Source organism: Danio rerio, chromosome 3 (assembly GCF_049306965.1).
Source record: "Danio rerio strain Tuebingen ecotype United States chromosome 3, GRCz12tu, whole genome shotgun sequence".
In the NCBI taxonomy this organism is placed as follows: Eukaryota; Metazoa; Chordata; class Actinopteri; order Cypriniformes; family Danionidae; genus Danio; species Danio rerio.
In genome coordinates this window covers 40,114,650-40,136,885 of record NC_133178.1, presented here as the reverse complement: position 1 = coordinate 40,136,885, position 22,236 = coordinate 40,114,650, and the positions used below count along the sequence as shown (strand labels likewise).

The window sequence follows — 22,236 nt, the reverse complement described above, 5'->3', positions numbered from 1 at the left end:
CAACAATTCAGACTGGTGGTGGTGTAATGGTGTGGGGACTATTTTCTTGGCACACTTTGGGCCCATTAGTACCATTTGAGTATCGTGTCATCACAGCTTACCTGAGTACCATATCCATGTATTAATGACCACAGTGTACCCATTTTCTGATGGCTACTTCCAAAGGGATAACGCTGTCATAAAGTGCGAATCATCTCAGATTGGTTTCTTGAACATGACAATGAGTTCACTGTAATCAAATGGCCTCCACAGTCACCAAATCTCAATCCAATAGAGCACCTTTGAGATGTGGTGGAACAGGAGATTCACATCATGGATGTGCAGCCGTCATATCTGCAGCAACTGTGTGATGCTATCATGTCAATATGAATTAAAATCTCTGAGGAATACTTCCAGTACCTTGTTGAATCTATGTCATGAAGGATTAGGGCGGTTACAAAGGCAAAAGGCCAATAAAGTGTCCGGTGAGTGTGTGTTTCTGAAAAAGTACAAACACAAAATTATAAAAACTGTTTAGATGCGTGAAAGAGTAAAATAGATTTGTGCTTTTTTATTGTGTCCCATCATGCGTTGCATGAATCAGGGGAGTAATTTACAAAAAAAACTGTAGACTATAATTAGTCAAGTGCTTTAAAAACTGGGTACAATGAGATGTCATTATTCAGTTCAGTTCAGTTCATAGAATATTTAAAGGCAGCTTACTAGAATTAACAAAATACTTTCAAGCAGACCTTGAAAACCCCACAAAAAGTATTTCTGCAGCTATATTACAAATGTACATTGAATGTTACTGTACTCTACACTGTTAAAAATGCAGGGTTCCACACAATTCACAGTTCCATGTTGTTTCAACACAAATCCATTAAGATAACATGTCTAATTTAAGTAGATTGAACATAAGTTCTTCAAAGCAATCTCCAGAATTGTGTTTTTAAGCTCATTTTAAATAAGTAGTTTTAAAAGTAGCAAACATCTTTTTCTTTTTTTTTTTTGAGTGCAGGAAATTCAAAGAGAACAATCTGGAGGAGTAAAACACAATGAATTCAAAAAGAGCTTTGGCCAAAGATATGTACACAGTCTAACGTGATTTGCTTGTATGTTAAAATAAAATACTAAGCCAAAATTACACTTCACTCAGTTTTCGCTAACCATATGAATTCTTTGTAGCACAACATGATTATTTGAATTGATTTTCTTCAGTTATTTTTGATTGGATAAAATAACCCTAAACCAGAAGTGCAACCTTTGAAGTAAAAATCAGTCGTCATGTGCAGGAAAAAGTAAAAAGTGGACGCAAACAAAATGTTAAATAAGAGCTTTTAATGCAGATAAGCTAATAATTTCAATGTAATTAAATCTCTATCTAGAGCTGAATGGCTGAAGATTGCGCACTCTTCTTGCATATCGATTGCACAAATCTAAACTCACTCATTGACCGTGGATTCAATCAGGGCTGTGTTAGTTCTTCTGCAGGCTTTATTATTCATGTATAGATCTGTTTCATGCTAAAGTGATCAAGGACAAGTATAGTGGTTGAATGCTAGTGTGGCGTGTAATCACTCAACAGGCCTTTATCTCCCTTGAGAGCCTGTGAACCGGGTCAACTCGAAAAAAAACAGAGTGCATCGAGTGTGCTGATTTTCATTGACACACTACCTGTGATTTTGAAGTGTTAGACATTGTGTCAGGATATGCAGTGTCAGTGGTGTCGCATAAACTGTGCTGATGAAGATTGCACGAGTTTAAAGGTTTATTATACAGTACAATGAGTATTGCATTTTTAATAGAATAGTTTGTGTGATAACCAAATAAAGAGAAGGAATAATAGTAGACTATTCAGGAGTTTTGTTAAAACCTTATTAATGTTTTTTTTTTTTTCTGGTTGGGTCTACCATAGGTGTGTTTACTATACTATATATTGTACACATGCTTCAAATGTAGCTTGTTTAGTCAGAATTCAGGTTTACAAGACATCAATTTTATCGAAATCTGAATACTTGCAAATTGACCTAAAATGCTAACATTGGGAATCAGGTTTGAAAGTGCATGTTTGTTTGTTTGTTTGTTTGTTTGTGTGTAATCGACACTGGTATACTGGTAATGGCACTGTCTGTGTTTTATTATTGAGTTGGTTGGAGCAAGTATTGGTTACAAATTGCGGGTGTCCTGGTGGCACAGTTGGTAGCACGGTCGCCTCACAGCAAGAAGGTCGCTGGTTCAAGCATCGGCTGGGTCAGATGGCATATCTGTGTGGAGTTTGCATGTTCTTCCCGTTCGCGTGGGTTTCTTCCGGGTGCTCCGGTTTCCCCCACAGTCCAACGGCATGTGGAATAGGGGAATTGGGTAAGCTAAATGTCAGTAGTGTATGTGTGTGAGTGAGTGTGCATGGATGTTTCCCAGTGATGGGTTGCAGCTGGAAGGGCATCTGCTGCATAAAACATACGCTGGATAAGTTGGCGTTACATCTCAGTCAGAATTTGGCATCAACTATATGAAAGCATGAATCCATCTTACTTACCATTCTATCAATGGTTCAGGCTGGTGGTGGTGGTGTGATGATGTGGGGAATATTTTCTTGGCACACTTTAGGCCCATTAGTACCAATTGAGCATCGTGTCAACGCCACAGCCTACCTGAGTATTGTTGCTAACCTTGTCCATCCCTTTATGACCAGTGTACCCATCTTCTGACGGCTACTTCCAGCAGGATAACCCACCATGTTATAAAGCGCAAATCATCTCAGACTGGTTTCTTGAACATGAGTTCACTGTACTCAAAAGACCTCCACAGTCACCAGATCTCAATCCAATAGAGCACCTTTGGGAAGGGGTGAATCAGGAGATTCGTATCATGGATGTGACAAATCTGCAGCAACTGTGTGATGCTATTATGTCAATATGGACCAAAATTTCTGAGGAATATTTCAGGCACCTTGTTGAATTGATGCCATGAAGGATTAAGGGAGTAACTAATAAGGTGTTAACAATAAAAAGGACTCATATGATATTATAGGACTTTTAGTTTGACAACATCAATGTAATGTAATATATATTCTTGTCTTGGTAGTTTCAAATGATTGTCACATTTGCATCCAAATAAGGATCTTTTGCTTTTAAAAAATGGCATGCTTTACTTTTCCAAATAGAAATACCTGTTCATTTACACATCTCTGCCTATTAAAAATGACCCAGCAGCTCTGCCATGCTGCATTGGACACAGTGTCAGAACTGCATAATTAGATTCTTGCCTATTGTTTACTCTCTACAAATTTGCAGACATGTCCCGGATCACAATAAAAAGCATCAGTAGTGTTTTGATAGGCATAACACTGTTTTAATATAATTTGCTGGCTGTTGTTTGGCCTCTTGTAATTATTTGCATGTTCCTGAGGGGGATTGTGGGTGGACTGCATTAAGCGTGAGTGTGGGGACACTGAACGCATGTGGCGTATTTTTGTCCTGATTTAAAATGTGTCTGTGTGTCGTGCAGGCATGGCTCCAGCCTTCACCGCGCCGCCGCTCGACATTACTGTCACAGACGGAGCAGTGGCCGCATTCACCTGTCGCGTTTCTGGAGCCCCCAAACCTGCCATCGTCTGGAGGAGAGGTAATTCTGGTGCGATACGAAGCTTCATGTTATCGTTGGTTTTGCATTTCATTGTTAGAAATGGAATAGAATTCAGTTCTAATAAAAAAGTAGAGTAATCAGCCAATTGCCTATTCACAGTAGCAAGGTACCCACGGGTTCAATAAATATCTTAAAATGTCTTAAAAGCAAATTTTAGGCTTTAAAAAGTCTTAAATCCACTGACATATTGCGTTGTAGGTCTTAAAGGGCACCTATGGTGAAAAATCTACTTTTCAAGCTGTTTGGACAGACAAATGTGTATATATAGTGTATAGACTGTCATATTGGGGTGATATAAACACACACAGTCCTTTTTTTTCAATTTAACAACATAAAAAAAGTGGACCAATTGGAGTGGTTTTCAGACCAATCGCAACTTTACGTAGGAGAGCTGTCCCCCCGCCCACCAATATTGATTGACGGCCGCGTTCATATCCGCCATTTTCAGCGTGTGAGTCAAAGCGATATCACTAAAGGAACACCCTTGCTCTATTTTTAGATGAAAGGCTCATTGGGCTCAACACAAGATCAATATTCTCCACATTATCGCTCTAATCAGAATTATTGCTTGTACCTTTTGCGTGGCACGGCGCGGTGCATTTCGGATTTCTGGGCGTGGGTTTCTGTCGAGGTGCACGTGACGGAGCTTCGGGTTGGTGGCTCGGCGGCCGTGGCGCCGTTGTGTTTGCCCTGGTGGAGGCCTGTGTTTGGAGGTCTGGAATGCGTGGCGCGACGATTCGGGACAGTTCATGTTTCTGTCGCACCACTGAGAGTGTCTGGTGTGCCGTGACGCGGCGCATTCGGTGCCTCAGTCAAAGTTTATTCAGTGTGTGTGATTATCAGTCTCGGTGTACAAGCTCGGCACTTGTACACCGAGACTATACAAACTATACAAAGACACAATTGATTTTGTACTCTCTGCTTGGTCTGTGTCCGAGTCGTACATGTACAGCTGAATGCTGATCCTAGCTTAGCTTAGCTTAGCTTCACTCTCTCTTTCTGTCAGCCTGTCTGTTGCACACACAGAGCGTGGGAGCTTTTGGCTCCGCCCCCTTGGCGTTGGACGGTAAGCCGAAACTAATTTTCATTTGAAGCAACACGCCCCTAAAACAGCAAACTTTGTAAACGCCCCCAACATGACACTTTTTAACACATTATAATAAAAACATCTGAACTGTGTGTTGAACTGAACCTAAACTGCAACACTCAAAAGAACCATAATATTAATATTAAATCATAAAAAATGGGTAAACTATGTGCCCTTTAAATCATTTTAAACGGGTCTGAATTTTTCTATGTCCATGTAAAGCTATTTACAATCGGGCCAACATCCATCTTACTACCAATATATTTCAATAAAAGTGTTAAGAAATGTTTATTTTATTAAGTCTATTTGCATGTTAATTTGGTTTAATTATCTTCCTTACAATAACATTTGTTTTTAATGCTTTTATAAGGTTTTATCTTGACCATAAAAAAAAATCTTTTGTGTTTAGCCTTGTGTAAGTCTGAAATTCCATTCATTAAGGTCTTAAAAAGGTCCTAAATACGTCTTTAAAAGTCTTAAATTTGACTTGATGAAACCTGTAGAAACCCTGGGTAGGCTCGAAACATGATCAATGAGTCTGACACAGTAGATGTTTCTATCCTAACTTCAAGTGAAGTTTGCATAAAAGAAAAAAAAATCAAATGATAACTAGGGCTGCATCCTAAACCGCCTAGTACTCAGTAGGGACTGCATTTGAATGTGAATGTACTACTCAGCCATTAGAAAAGTACCTTCTGTACCGTATGAATGTGAGAAGTGTGAATGGAATTTGAATGTACTACATCCGCCTCATGTGACCTACCTGCGTCCGTTGCGTCGCTTCACTCCCATTCATGAATTCTCTCGCGGGCATCATGGGATAGTGCAGTGTGCATGGGATGGGCACTTCGGAATCTCGCCGGAAGTATTAAGTCATCCAGGTACTTCTCACATACGGATTTTCGAATTCTATGAATTCAGACATACTACTCAGCTCGCATACTGATTTTAGCATACTATAATGGAAGTATGTGGTTTCGGAAGCAGCCTAAGTGTGTTGTTAGAGCAGCTAACTGTAGTATTGGTAACCTAGTAACCAACAGTAAACAATGTTAGCATAATAGAGAGAGACAGCTGATTAGTCACATGGGTGTAATGTTATCTACATTAGAGTTCAGTTGGTAAATGTTTTTGCTTGTCCCATTATTCACATTAACCTAAACCACCTCAAGTACTGTAAGAATTTTCCAAATTAGTTTTTCCATCACTTTTTTTCTCATGAGATACTTTAAAATGCACATTTACACAGTGTGATGGAAACTAGAAGTACAAGAGTACAGATACCTGTTCATCACAGTTTCTTAAATGTTAATGTTCCATCTGATTGAATACTTGTCCAGTTCGTGTTTTATAACCAGCATTCAGTACTTATCGACTAGAACATTACTGTCAACTTTGCTTAGGGCCCCAGAGATACTAGGATCACCTCTGCCAGCATTAGGCCTAGTAGTTGGGTATATTTACACATTTACTTAATATTCCATCATACCAAAACACTATTTCTATTTACTTGCCACTGATTTATGGGATCTGATGGGCTTTAACAGCTTCCAACACTGTGTTAGTGTGTTTTCACCTCTGTTGTCGCTGTTTTGACACATGAGATCATTTGATGTTTCAAAACATGAAGCTAACAAAACATCATTTCAGCAGTCTATGCTTTTATTAGATTTTAATGTGATTTGGGGTTTTTTAATTTTAAAAAGGTTTAGTGATTAGCTTATTTTAGCAATTTGGGGTAGGCACAAACAGTACATTTTGAGTAAAGTCATAGGATTAATCTTAGATTGTCTTTTGTAGTTTGATGCTAATGGAAGCTATACAATACCTGACACAAAATGGGGTTTTGTTAACAAAGCTATTTTATGCATACCAGCCATAGTATTGTTGAAAGCACCCAGCAGGCACAGAACGCAATATGAGGTTGGTTTAAGTTGTTGGTTTGACATTGGATTTTGGTCACTTTCCAACACAACCTAAAATCAACCAAATATCAAGTTTAATGATGTTACAGCTTGATGTTTTGTAGACATTACCACTATGACATCTATCAGACGTTGGATTTTGTTTGTCATACCTAACAAATAAATGTCAATATTTGACATCAATATAAGGTTCATTTAAGACAGAGTCCCCAAACCCAAATTGGCGGGGGCCATATCAGTGACTGACAATTCATAGGAGGGCTGTTTTAACATTTTGTGGAAACCTGATGTAATTGATGCACTCAGACATTCTTCCCCAGAGTATCAAACCTCCTTCTCTTTGTTTCTTGTTTTACATATTGAAGGGGTAGTTTAAATTGCTATGAAAATACTACAATGTAATAATAGGCATAATAATAATTATTATTCTGTCCCAAACAAGTGTTGCTTAACCAAAAGTTTAACAGATAGCCTAAGACAGCAGAGTGCAATTTGGGTAACTTTAGCGACTTTACTGGCAATTGTTCTTCACAATATCATTCTTTTTTTGCCAACAAATCTAAATTAATGATACCATCTATGAGAAAATCTATTAATGAAACCTTTTGAACTGAATATTAGCAAAAAAATTTATATTTACACCACTAGCATAACGTGTATGCCATGAACATGTGTTTGCACAACAAAATACTGGTGGTATACAACCAATTATAATCAAACAACCCCTGAATATTTTCAAAAACATAGCTTTAGTAAAAATGAAACCCTTAGGACATATATTTTAACATTTAAATCAGCCCCAAAAATAATCTGCATGTGCGTTACTCTCGACCACACACTGAGAGAAACTGAAAGTAACCCGAATATATAAAACAGTACCTTAAATGTCCAGTAGGTGAGGGTCAAAACCACAAGTGTGTATGTGACTGCACAACAATGATAGTGATTCAAAAATATGTTTTGTTGGGCCGAATCTCGCCATATCAACCAAATATTAACGTCATTTGACGTCATTATTGAACATCAAAATAATGTTGTCCTGAGACACTGGCTAAACATTGATTTTTGGTCATCTTGCGTCATGACCTAAATCTAACGTATTATTAACATCTTAATATGTTGTGTGCCCGCTGGTCAGCTTAATGATTCATCAGTAATTTTTATTTAGTTTTTTTGGTGGGGGGTGTTATACTTATTTGTTCTTTTGATCTATTTAATGCACTCTTGCTGATTTTTTAAATTTATTTCAACCACAAATAAGCAAACAAATAAGTGAGAACATCATTATAATAGTAGGTATCATCAACATAATAATCAGATTAATAATCTTACTGATCCAAAACTTTAGTTCAAACTTTTTTTACAGTTTGTGCTAACAGTGCCTATTTGCTCTAGTAACTCTAATGTAAAGAAAATTATAACACACACAATGTGAAAGTGTTGTTCTATATATTATATTCTGTACTGTATAAAATGTTCTATAACGTTTATAGAAACTTTTTCAAGTGCATTTGTATCAATGCATTGCTTTACTAAACAAAATATCTTTGTACATAGTACACCCATACTTTTCAGCCATGCTGTCATCATCAATGTAGTCTCCATCATCAGAATCGATGTGTAAATGTAATGTCAGTATTAGCACGGGTGCATCTCATCCCTGCTGTTTTCCTGCGTTCACTAGTGCTATATTTTACTTATTATAGCCAGCTTTGTTACTGCGGCAGAGGCATACATTGATGTATGAGGCTGTGTGTTTTGTGCTTTACAGAAAGCCATTAAGATGTCTTTGTTGCAGCCGATTGGCAGCACAGAAGATAATTTCATGCAAGAGTAACAAAAAAAACTTCCATTATATTCTACAAATGTTTTTTGGCTATATTCATGAAGTCGTTTCCATAGCATTCCCAATTATGAAGCTGCATATATAATAGCGTCCCCTAACAAGCTACAGAGGATTTTCCTCTGGGAAACCTTTAAGCTTTGTAATAAAATCATCCCAATCTCCGACACCATGCATAGTGATGTTGCATTAATTCTTTATATGGAAGCAGAGGCTAGATTTAGCTGTGTGTGTGTGTCTGTGTGGGTTTGTTTGCCTGTGTATGCAAAACAGATACTCAGATCCTGGCCAGCGGTTCAGTGCAGATTCCACGTTTCACCCTGCTGGAGTCTGGCGGTCTGCAGATTCAACCGGTGGTGCTGCAGGACACGGGGAATTACACCTGCTACGCCGCTAACTCAGAAGGAGCGATCAATGCCAGTGCCTCCCTCACTGTCTGGAGTAAGAGAAAACACATCTGCTAACAATATTTACAAGACACAATCTGCATTTACACTTGAGAGAGGAAAGATGGCATGACAATCTAGTTTAATCTGGAAATTATGGCTTTTTTATTGCAGTTCCTAGCTTATGTTTCTCATTTTTAGCTCAGTCATGAAATTCTCAGAATTCAGATAGAAAAAGTTAAAATTGTGATGAAATCACTATTTTTTTTGGTGGGGGGGGGGGGGGGGGGGGGGGGATGGGTGGTTAGTTTTGAGACATAAACAGTTGAGGCAGAAAGTTATTGGAATTAAATAAATAAGAATGTCAAGACAATTCAAATTTCAGAGGAATAAAGATATATTTGTGAGATGTAAACACAGAATGCAGAGGGAATTTAATATGAATTCTAAGATGTTAAAACCATAATTATGAGACCTAAACTTTAAATGAGGAGAAATTGGGAGATAAGAAGTTGACAACGTAGGCTCATTCTGAAAACGTAGCCCTATATACTTTTCTGAAGATCAAGAATTATGTGGCCAAAGGAACGTATGGCTGTATTTCGTCTTTAAAATGAACTCTACAGAGCAGTATGAAGCCGTTCCTTTTCGCATTTACCAGCTGACTGCTTACCTCTGTATGGACAGCTTTTCCGCTTTTACCTGTTTGTCCAGTGGCTCGTCAAGCCATTCGAGTCTGGCGAAGAATGGTTCCAGAAAGCAGGTAAGACAAAGCCAAAAAATAAAACAAACAAGTAAATTGCAGGGTAAATGTAGTCAAATCTGGAAACGTAGTAAAAATCAGGCTGTCCTGATTTTATTTCTGGAATGCTTTTGACAACAATGAGACTTGTTGGGTTTAGGAAAGTGGGTGGGCGGGTCAATCAGTGCTTTTGAAAACACTATCGGTTGGGTTAAGGGAAGGAGGAGGGTGGGTCAGTCTACCGGTCAATCTATCAGTCAGTCGACAGCGGCCTCTGGTACATTTACACGAGAACAAAAATCAAAACTGCAAAAAAATAGCTCTTGGGACATATTTGGCACTCTCCAGAAATGAATATAGGGGTACATATTCAAAATGAGCCTGGGTTGGAAGTTGAAGTCAATATTTGGGTCTGTGTTTAAATGCATTGTGCAATGCAATGTGGTCACCTATTCACGGTCTTAGTCCAGTTGTTTGGTGCACACCAAGATTTGGATGGCAATACCTTTATTGAAATGAACTGCACTAACAGAGCAATCACATTAGATTTAATCAAACTAAAGCCACACTGTAAAACAAATGCTGGGTTCCATACGAGCAATCTGTGTTGGGACAACATGAAGGAATTAAGTTGACTTGTTAGTTTTAAGTTAATTGAACATAAAACAATTAAGGTCAGCTCATTTTAAATAAATAGTTTAAACAAATAGCAAAAATTATTTGAGTGTGAACTATAACTATACTATAAACATACTTTATACACTTAATGAAGGGAATTTGTGGATTTAAAGCCATGGCAACTTCAGAGAAATGCATTAAAAATCACTTAGAACCATCAACATCAATTTAGCATAAGGCAATACGTTTTGCTTATGCAAGCAAGACCCCTCACATTTTCATGCAAATGTACTTGTTAAGTGGTAATATTAATATGATTTAACACAGTAATAATAATCAATTCAAACATATCATCATGAAAAATCATTGTAAAGAAACCACCACTAATTCAGTGCAAAAATGTGTCATTCTGAACTGGCCAAAAGGCAAAACAACAAACCCTCCTTTGCTTAAATAGATAAATAATTCAGAGCAGAACGTGATAAAGTGTTCTATGAAAAGCAGTTTCTCAGCGCAGCCTCGCGAGGTGATATCTGCAGCATCCAGACTTGTTATTACACGCTGATCAGCGCATGTAAAGTCCTGGCATTGTCTCAGCGGGAGGGAAATGCATTCGGCTGTTGACGTGTGAAGAGGCTGCGAGACACTGAAGCGTAGCGGCTTGCTTCTTGGAAATGTTGAACTCGTGCAGAATTAACGCTGTTGTGTTTTCTCCAAGGTCGCACATCCATATCCAGCCCACCCACGGACAGACGTGTCATCAAAGGGACCACGGCCATTTTGGAGTGCGGCGCAACTCACGATCCGCGTGTAGGGGTGAGGTACGTGACGACAAACAAGGAGTCCCGTTTCCACATCAGAGCCAAGAGATCCACATGTGCTAAAATTGAAATGTTTATTCAGCATGTTAGCCCACAGGCCTCGGATTTTGATTTAAAGTCCTACTTTAAATTCTGAGGAAACTTGCAAAACTCAAAGTTCTGGTTTGTGATATATGAAACTCAAAATTAATAGAAAAAGCTGAAATATATAGTTTGTAAATAATTTAACTCAGAATTTAGAGTATAAAGGCAGAATTTTATGAAATCTGAATTCCAGTTTTTATACACAAAAAATAATAATAATTCTGAGAAAAAAAGCTGAAATATAAGGCATATTCACAGAAAAAATGATCTGAATGGTGAAACATAAACTCAAAATTCAGAGATAAAAAAGGCAGAACTGTGAGACTTTGTGAAACTATTTTCAATTTAGTCACGAATGAGTAAATTATTATTGAGTATATGAGTATATTGAGAATGAATATATTATTATTCTTGAAAATCCTTTTTCTATTTTTATTTATTTTTATTCCATCACGAAAACAACTTACAACTTTGACTGTATTGTTAATTTAATGTTTCATCTCACAGGCCTTTAGGTTGATGCAAAGAAAAATTTGCACAGCTCAAAATTCAGAGGATAAATTGCAGACTTGTTAGATGAAAAAAAAACTCCAAATCCAGAAGAAAAAGCTGAAATGTTCAGAATTTAGAGTAAAAAAGGCAGAATTTGTACAGAAATGTTAGCAAATTTAAAAAAAACTGAAATTTTAGTACATTACCTCAAAGTGGCAGAATTGTGAGATGAAACTCAAAATTTTGAGGAAAAAGCAGAACTATATTCTATATAAACTCAGAATTTGAAGTAAAAAAAAAATGTTAGAGTTTAAAGGCAGAATTTAAAAAAATCTGAGTTCTGAAATGTAAACAAATAATTATCAAATCTGAGAAAAATACAGAAATTAAATAAGATTTCAGATTAAATTAATCTGAATGGTGAAACAAACTCAATTCAGAGATAAAAAAAGGCAGAACTGTGAGACTTTGTGAAACTATTTTCAGTTTAGTCGCGAATGAGTAAATTAATGTAAATGAATTGTGAAAAATGTGAAATGGTTGTGAAAAAATGGTTAAGGGAAATAAATATGCATTCAAATTTAATCAGAATTGCAGGATGAAGATTAAAAATGATAAAATTGCAATTTAGGATTATGAGAAAGGAATTCAGATTTGTGAGGTTAGTCGTAATTAACTTTTTTATTTATTTTTATTCCATAACAAAAAAAACTTTAAACCTTGATTGTATTCTTAATTGAAAGCATCGTCTCACAAGCCTTCAAGTTAATCCAAAAAAATGTGCACAGCTCAGAATTCAGAGGAAAAATGGCAGAATTGTATGATAAAAAAACTGAAAATCCTAAAGAAAGAACTGAAATGTTCAGAATTTAGAGTAAAAAAGGCAAAATTTTTACAGAGATGTTAACAAATTAAAAAAAAACCTTGAAAGTCTACATGTACTCAAAATGGTAGAACTGTGAGATATGAAACTCAAAATTTTGAGGAAAAAGTAAAACTATATATTATGTAAACTCTATGTAAATTTAACTTTGTAAATTTAAAGGGTTTACATATATATACTATCTTTGCAGCAGCAGCGTGTTATATTCTCAGATGTCATGTCTGTATATATGCTGGCAGATTCTATAAGGGCCCACGCTGTTTGGGCTCCAGCGATCAGGGATAGTATTAGGGGCACAAACGACCCAAAGCCCAGCCCCGGCCACTGTTCACTACACCCCCTCCTATTTTTTATTATTTTTTTCCCTCCTGTACCTTCTTCTGCGACAAAAGAAACATGTCATAGGGCACATGGCAGCCAGCAGCGCCCCTGGTGGCAGGTCTTGATACTTGCTCTGCCATAATATTCAAAGCAGCAGCATAGCAGGTCTATACCGCCAAGATCAAATACATCAACATTGCCATAAATATTTGTTCATGACAGAAAAGCTGAAATGTATATGAGTAAAAAGGGCAGAATTTGTACAGCGGTGTTAGCAAATGTATTTCTTTAAAACACAACAAAAGTTAAATTAAAAGCCTTGAACTCAGAATTCTGAGGAAAAAAGGCAGAACTTTGGTACATAAACTCAAAATTCAAATGAAAGATTACAAAATGGTGAGATGTAAAATCTGACTTAAACTGGAAAAAGTCAGAAATGTGAAACAAACTCCAAATTTGTATATTTTATGTGGAAAAATGCAGAATTGTGAAACATTTTGAGTGTAATGACTAAATTAATGAAAACTAGTTATCAAAAATAGTAAAAAAAATTATTGTGAAAAATAAACTTGTCTGATAAAATGTGGATTCAAGATAAATAAAATAAATTTAGGATAACGATAAATAGTCCGAAGTTGCAATTGCTTTTTATTTTTTGTATTAGTTTCATTCAATGACAAAATCCACATCAGAGCTCACAGCTCCACACGCACTTTGATTGTAATGTTAATCCAACATGTCAGCTCATGGGCCTTGAAGTTGATTCAAAGCTCGATCCGCAGTGCTGTACAGTTAATTCCGAGCTAATATGCTGGATATGGGCGTAATGAGGCAGCGCTGTGTTCTGCACTCCCCCTGTGTCAGTTTGACTGTGATAGAGTTCTCTTCCGCTCACCGTCTCCTTCGCTTGGCAGGTACGTGTGGAAAAAGGATGAGGAGTTAGTGAGCCACTCCAGAGGGGGGCGTATCAGCCTGCAGGAGGGCTCCCTGCACATCAGTCAAACCTGGTCCGGGGACATCGGCAACTATACCTGTGATGTCATCTCTGAGGCCGGCAACGAATCCAAGGAGGCTCGTCTGGAGGTCATGTAAGTGACTTGGCTTGCCTTCATAGCGAGCATTAGGCTGACTAATGCGGCACGCTGATAGATGCGTGTCACCTTCCAGATGCATGTAGCGCTTCATTTTTCACCCGCCAGCTTTTGAAGTGTGAGGACGTACAGTAAGCCAAGAGCAGAATATATGCTGGCTCTCGAAAACCTTTAACCCTAAGCGTTCAACTTTGTCTTGCTACTCGTTCCACACCGGTTCTGTTGTAGTTATAAATGATGCCTCAAATCATGGGGCTTGTTGAGGTGAGGTATTATTCTTCTTTTCTAAACTGTCAGGTTTATGACTATCGGCTGACGGGGAAAAGAAATAACACAGACAGAAAGATCATTGAGATGTAGGATGACAGCTATAATGATAACTTTAGCTATAATGTTTCAGCAATTGTGCTAATTATACAGTCTACAACACTGCTATTACTGCAGTGATGGGAAGAAAGATCGTATTTATTTGGAAATCCTAGTTTCTATGGATTTAGCATTATCTTCTGGAGTTTTTGTCTAAATTTCTGATGGCATGACTATTTTAATATCGTCCTGAACATTGATTATAGGGATAGTTCAGCCTAAAATAAAATCTCTGTGATCATTTATTCTCCCTTCACTTGTTCAAAACCTATTTCTTTCTCCTGTTGAACACAAAATGAATTATTTTGAAGAATGCTGCTACAGTAGGTAGCATCCACTGACCTTATGTATATTATGGAAGTCAATGAGTTCCATCAGCCAGCATTCTTCATAATGTATTCAGTTGTATTCAACAGAAAAAAAGGAAACTCATAAAGGGTTAAAGTTCTCGTGAAATGCTTTGAAATGTGCATTTTTTATGTAATCTCAATTGAAACATGACGAAAGAGAGGGACTTAGAGTAGCACCTTCCCTTTCAAAAAACAGCCAATAGTGCTTTAATCAGTGCTTTGCCGAGAGGGGTTTGGATGCAGACATGGTGCAGTGCAATCTGAGCTGCATCCAATGCTTTTTAATGGACTCACCTAACCCCACCCCTAACCCTAACCCCCCTCGCAGTGACGTCACTCGCTCCATTTGAGTGCATTGTGTCTGACATTGCACAGCTGAGCGATGCAATCTTAGCTTGCATTATAAAGGCTGCATCCAGATGCTTTTGGCTTTGCCAGTGATAGTAGTTAAGCTCAAGCACATTGAGTAAAAAGAAAAAGAGAACCGTCTTGAAGAGGATGGGGCATGTCAGATACTACACTACCTGCCAAAAGTCTTGTCACCTATCCAACTTTTAGGAACGTCAAATAATAACTTGACTTCTAGTTGATCATTTGGTATCAGAAGTGGCTTATATGAAAGGCAAAGGCCTTTAGATTACGCTTATTTTACCAAAATAAAAATGAACATGCCTTGATTTGATTAGTAAAGTAAGGTCTGACTTTGCTTTGACCAAGTCTTGTCACTTAAAGGAAATAAAGTCCAGTATAGAATATAAAGTCATTGTGCAGTAAAAGCATTAATATTGTGTATGACTCCCATGAGCTTGGAGGACTGCATCCATACATCTCTGCAATGACTCTAATAACCTATTAATGAAGTAATCTGGAAAGGCAAAGAATGCCTTCTTGCAGGACTCCCAGAGTTCATCAGGAGTCTTTGGATTCATCTTCAATGCCTCCTCCTTTATCTTATCCCAGAAATGCCCAATAATGTTTATGTCTGGTGACTTGGCTGCCCAATCCTGGAGCGCCTCTTTGCTTCCAGGAACTTTGATGTGGAGGCTGAAGAATGAGAAGGAGCGCTGTCCTGCTGAAGAGTTTGCCCTCTTATGTGGATTGTAATGTGATGGGAAGCACAGATGTCTTGATACTTCTGGCTGTTGATGTTGCCATCCATTCGGCAGATCTCTTGCATGCCTCCATACTAAATGTAACCCCAAACCATGATTTTTCCTTCACCAAACTTGACTGATTTCTATGAGAATCTTGGGCCCATGTGGGTTCCAATAGGTCTTCTGCAGTATTTGTGATGTGAGGGATGCAGTTAAACTGATGATTCATCTGAAAAATCTATCTTCTGCCACTTTTCCAAATCATCAACTAGACGTCAAGTTATTTGTTGCTCTTACAACTGGGATTGACGAAAAGATTTTTGTCGGGTAGTATATATTGAGCATATTATAGGTCAGAAGATTTAATGAGGAACTGTAAGCAAATATGAGGTGATGATCATTAAAGTTGTTGACCCATTTAGGTGGAAGTGAAAAACCGGAAGCTTTGGATGTTTCGATCTTTAAATGTTGTCACTGTTTTGAAGCACACTAGCTTATAGATATCCTTAAGACTAACATACTGATACTAGCACCTAAAAAACTTTCTTTTAAATTCACAAGAACTTTAAAACCAGTTAATGGTGAGATAAATTTCTTTTTTTGGGTGAACTATCCCTTTAAGCTTTCATTTTCATGTCATAGAAAAGAAGCAAGGCTTTCATTAAAGCACAAAACATCACATCTTTTTGATTTTGCTTACAAAAATGCCCCATGTCCTCTGCATAAAAATAGACAACCTGGAAAACTGAAGAAGGTCTTGCTTTTATGTTTAAGTTTGTTACAAGCCGTTCACTAATTGGTAATTAAAAATGTATGTGCACATACATATATACATATACATCCTTGAACAGTCTTACGTGTAGCTACTTTAAAGGGTTTTTTACCAGCAGGCCAAACAGTTTTGAACACAAGCAAAGTCATTTCCCTCCGCTGCCTTATTTGCAACACTCCCATAAAGCTATTTCAATCAAGCAAGATCTTATCTACATAAATAGGGAAATACTGAAATCTCATGTAGAAATCTGCTTGCCAAAATCACATTTAAATGACATGACTCAAATCAGCAACAACATCTGACATTTCCCGTAAATGTTGTTCCTTATGCTCGGATCGAATTTAAAATTGTATATTTCACATTAATAAAGCCAATGCACATGTGTAGCTCATCTCTGACTGTTTCTATGGGAACCAGGGCTTCTAACAGCAGCTGCAGTGACTTTACACAATTAGTAATTGTCTGTTTTTATGGTAACACTTTAGAATAATGGTTCATTAGTTAATGTTAGTGTATTTATTAACATTAAGTATGAATAATCTTCTAATAAAAGTGTTTATTAATCATAGTTCAACTTTAACTTATGCAGTATTAAAATCCAAAGTTGTGCTTGTTAACATTGGTTAATGCATCGTGAGTTAACATGAACTAATGTTATTTAGCTTAAATAACGCTACTTAATGTTAACAAAGCTATAACACATGCAGTACAAATTTTTCGTCCATGTTAATAAATTCAATAATTAACATTAATAGACCATTATTTTAAAGTGTTAGTTTTTATCACTATTTATTAGGATTTATTTTATTGAAAAAGAAAAGACTCAACAGAAATTTACACAAAAGACAAGATGTACACATGTGTAGCCAAATTCATGTGCATAATACCAAATTTGCGTGTATAAATTATTAATTTATTTCACAAAAACAATTTACGTGCACATATTCATAAACCTTTCAGCCAATCAGATGAGTGCTGTACTCGATGTGACCCACTCTGCACACTCTTGCGCAGTCTGGGAATGGATAGTCTTATATCCTATATATTACTAAAGCACAACAACAGCTTGTTTACGTTCATTAGATATAACGGAAATTACGTTTTTAGTCAGTGAAAGACAGGGAGTTTAATAGTTCAGGCTTGAAGCCTGCGCATTTCTTTCTTCTTTCCCAGACTACGCGAAAGGTGTGCCGAGTGGGTCACATCGAGTACAGTTTTCATCTGATTGGCTGAAAGGTACGAGTTGCCTGCTTCTGCCAGGAGAGTCTCAAAAATACACACAGACACACGTATTCAGAGGAAGTCGTACATGAAAGAGATACTAAACTCACTCCACATTTATTTTGTCATACCGCTTATCTCGCTTACTCCCATTCATAATAATAAAAGTGAACATTCTTAGTATACTGTGTATATATACAGTTTTGGGAAAGTTTTGGGTTCCAGATGAAGTTTTAGCAGTATACAGTTCAGTAATGTACAGGTATGGTATAATTTCTCAATACAGTGCTACAAAATTTAAGCTGGTTCAGGGTATCCGTGCGGTCTTAAAATCTCTTAAATTTCAAAAACAAAAAGTTTTAAATTCACTAAAATATTGTGTTGTAGGTCTTAATTTTCCTATGTCCATTTAAAGCTTAATCGGGCCAACACCTATTCAATCAAACATTCCATCTCAATTAAAGTTTTAGCAAAATTTTATTTATCAGCTCTATCTACCAATATGGCTTGATTATCTTCCTTTCAATAATATGTATTTTTAATGTTTTAACTGGGCAATTAGAAAAAAAACTCTTAGCGTTTAGCCTTGTGTAAGTCTGAAATTTCATTCATAATAGTCTTGAAAAGGTCTTTAAAAATGTTAAATTTGACATGAAACCTGTAGAAACCATGTTGTGCTCATGTTTATCAGAAAGCATGTTATCTCAGATCTTTCTCAGATTACACAGTGCCACTATGTTAACCATTCATCCTGATAAAAAGTGGTAGTGAGCAGAGACTTCTTGATGGGTGCTTTGACCCAACTGCATAGGAATACACTAAAAACCACACATTTGCAAGTTAATAACAACAAACAATGTTTAAGCGCTCTCGCACAACAATTTTCGAGACTTATCATAAGCGTTTATCAACATTTATACCCAAGTGATTTTCAAAATGACTTCCTGAGGTTAGATGGCTCTTACTGAAAAGCAGATATACACAACTGTATTTGATTACTCATCTGACACTCACCCAAAAGGAGAAGTCACCTTCACGTTTTTTCTTTGTGTATTTATCGCATAAGTTTTTCCATTTCTGTTTAACTTCCTTCACAGCAGCACACAAACATCTGCTTAAAGGTTTGCTGGAAAGAAATATAAGCTGAAACTCACCATCAAATCCTGTTTACTGTAACTTTAGAAGCTCAAGGAACATGAACAAAAGCAGCAATCTCATTGGTCAACCAGTTCTTGATGCTTTGAATTAAAGTTAATAAAAAATAAGCTCTAAGTAAAAAATAAGCTCTCTTTTTTGTTTTAAACGACATATTTTCTTTTGTAGATTTTCGTATTGGTGTGTACACTCACTTTGGCGCCCTTTGTTTAGTTACAAGACGTTAAATGTTAGTGATAAATGTGTGCACGAAAATCATCCCAAGCCTTGAGTGTGGTAGAAATTAGTTCTATATACGTAGTTAAACACCAATCAAATTTCTCATATAAATGCAGTTAATGTTTTGTCAGGGCAATGACGTTTCAAAAAAATCCATTTTAACACTATGCTTTTGTTATTTTATTGCTATTTCTTCTGCATTTTGTTTGATTACCAACACCAGCATCTGCATTCACTACCAAAGTGGATTGCTGCTCTCAGCAGGAGCGACTGACCTTTCCTCAGTAACCTTTTTCAGTGTAACCTTTCCATCTGGATTCCAACTGCTTATACTCAATTTTCAGATTCATCAACCATCTGCTAATTGTAACTTGTTTAATCACAAGAAGCTTCTTCTGCTTTCTTTTCCTTTTAAAAGAAAATCCTAGTTATTGAAGTAGCTACAGTAGTTTGCAAAGGGATTGCTTACTAAGTCTCCATCCAGGAAAAGCAAAATATATATATATATATATATATGTCCAGACCATCCCATAAAAAGCATTTGACCTTTTGACCAGCCTCTGAGTGGGTAGATTTCTTCATCCTGGCTATTTGAAACTCTATTTCGGATCTGTGTGTGCCAGTCGAATTCTTTAAACCCAAAATAAAAGCTGCATCTTGGCAGCGTAAACATTTTAACACCTAAAGCCTTTGCTTATGACTCTGTACCACAATATGATGAGGGAATAAAATCCCCTCAGAAGCTCTCCAGAAATAAACCGCTGGAAGACGGCAGTAACCAGCGGGTGTGTGTACTTTATGCAGATTTCAGGAGGCTAATGTTGTGTGGAACTAAGACTCATTATCTGTTTGTGGGTTTTCTGGCTCCTCATTAAACTGGAGAAGATGCCGTGGCGGAATCAGATGGTTGTGTGGAATCAGGCATGTTGTCAGGAGGACTTTCCCTAGTGGCTGAAGTCACCCATCCATTGTCCGTTTCACAGCCCACACATTTACTACGAAATACTGATGATTCAACAGTATGAGCAAAAGCATCAGTACTGAGCTCTTCTTTTATTATTTGGTTGCTAGTGTAATCTGATTTTCCATGTTAGCCATGAAAATGCTTTTATTACTAAGGCCAGATTAAAACAAATTAACAGGAGAATATTTAAAGTCTGAAAACAAAATTTTGTTTGTAGTAGACCTTTGTGGCAACACAGTGGGGCAGTAGGTAGTGCTGTCACCTCACAGCAAGAAGGTTGCTGGTTCCAGCCTCGGCTGGGTTAGTTGGCGTTTCTGTGTGGAGTTTGCATGTTCTCCCTGCATTCGCGTAGGTTTCCTCCAGGTGCTTCAGTTTCCCCCACAGTCCAAAGACATGCGGTACAGGTGAATTAAGCTAAATTGTCCTTAGTGTATGAGTATGAACGAGTGTGTCCCAGATATGAGAATGTATCCCAGAGATGGGTTGCAGCTGGAAGAGCATCCGCTGCGCAAAACAAATGCTGGATAAGTTGGTGATTCATTCCGCTGGGGCAACCCTAGATTAATAAAGGGACTAAGCCGAAAAGAAAATGAATGAATGGACCTTTTGTCATTTTCTGTAAATTAAATATACTTATTTGTAAGTAATCTCCCCCGGAGGAGCTGGAGGAAGTGTCTGGGGAGAGGGAAGTCTGTTCTCTCCTAAGGCTGCTGCCCCCACGGGGGAAAATGAATGAATGCTGTTCCAGCCGCAACCCAGTACTGGGAAACACTGATACAATTCAATTCACCTATACTGTGGGGGAAACCCGAGCACCTGGAGGAAACCCAGGCAAATACGGGGACAACCTGAAAACTCCACACGGAAATGCCCACTGGCCCAGCCGAGACTGAAACCAGTCACCTTCTTGCTGTGAGGCGACATTACTAACCACTGAGCCACCATGACACCCACTCTGAAAAAAAATGTTTAAGTTAAATTTACATTTTGGTTCTCTGTATTTGGTGTTTTTAGTAAAAGATAACTTAATTTGTGTTTTATTCTTATAAAGTACTGATGATAACATGTCTTAAAATGTTACAAATCAGTATATTTATTTGCGGAAAATGATAAAAGGTCCATTCATTTATTTTATTTTCGGCTTAGTCCCTTTTTTAATCTTAGGTTGCCACAGCGGAATGAACCGCCAACTTATCCAGCACATGTTTTAAACAGCGTATGCCCTTCCAGCTGCAACCCATCTCTGGGAAACACCCATACTCACTCATTCACACTCACTATGGACTATTTAGCCTACCCAATTCACCTTTGGACTGATTGTATTTCTTGAAAAGTAATGCTTCAATTAATGATCTGCCAGATAAAACCTAATAATTCCAAGCAAAAATGCCTTTTTTAGAATTGGAAGGTTCTATCTGCATTTGCCCTGTTTGTTTTACCCCAATTTTCAAATTTAAGATCATTTTGATAACTTACAATTAGACTACATTTAGGGTCTCTGTCATGTTAATTAAAGAGAAATGTTACACACATATTGTTGCTATATGAAATGCAAAAACGTTAAAGCTCAGTATCTTAAAATTATTTAGAACGCAGATAAAACCTTATAATTCCAAGGCAATGAAATATCTAACACAGTACAATTTTTCTTTCTCATTACTTCAGCATGTATAACTTTATTTATTTTTCATGGATCATAGTTAAGCCTAAAGTGTCTTCTTTCCAATGAAATCTAATGTTTATTTGTTTGTAGCTTACTGGGTCAAGTATTCTTACTACAGGTTAACTGCCAAGCAGAACTATTAAATATAAAAAATAAATATATAAATAGATAGATAGATATATATATATATATATATATATATATATATATATATATATATATATATATATATATATATATATATATATATATATACAGTATATATATATATGATAGAATGACTCTTGAATATGAATATTTTTTCATATTGTTTTTTAAATTTGTTTTACGTTTTAATTTTACAAACAATTGTACTAAATTATGGTTAAATGAGGGATTTCATTTGCTGGTTAACAACTACTGTAACATCATCTCTTTAACATTTTGTGAAGGACTATCAGTTCTTTTACACCTGTAGAAACATCATAGCCTTCCTCCCTAGCCAGATCGAACCTAAAAAAAAAAAAGAA

General features: G+C 36.9%; 1 protein-coding gene across 8 annotated transcripts in view; it reads left to right on the top strand.

Moving 5' to 3' along the window:
* sdk1a (sidekick cell adhesion molecule 1a) overlaps positions 1-22,236 on the top strand; it is a 534,279-nt gene that overhangs the window by 354,250 nt on the left and 157,793 nt on the right. For all 8 annotated transcript variants that reach the window (XR_012401153.1, XR_012401152.1, XR_012401155.1 and 5 more), the window contains 4 exons: positions 3,490-3,606; positions 8,756-8,923; positions 10,947-11,049; positions 13,744-13,917. Coding sequence is in view for 4 of the 8 variants with exons in the window: in XM_073944925.1 (XP_073801026.1) it covers positions 3,490-3,606; positions 8,756-8,923; positions 10,947-11,049; positions 13,744-13,917 (562 nt within the window). In the remaining 4 variants the exon portion in view is untranslated. The remainder of the gene's footprint in view (positions 1-3,489; positions 3,607-8,755; positions 8,924-10,946; positions 11,050-13,743; positions 13,918-22,236) is intronic.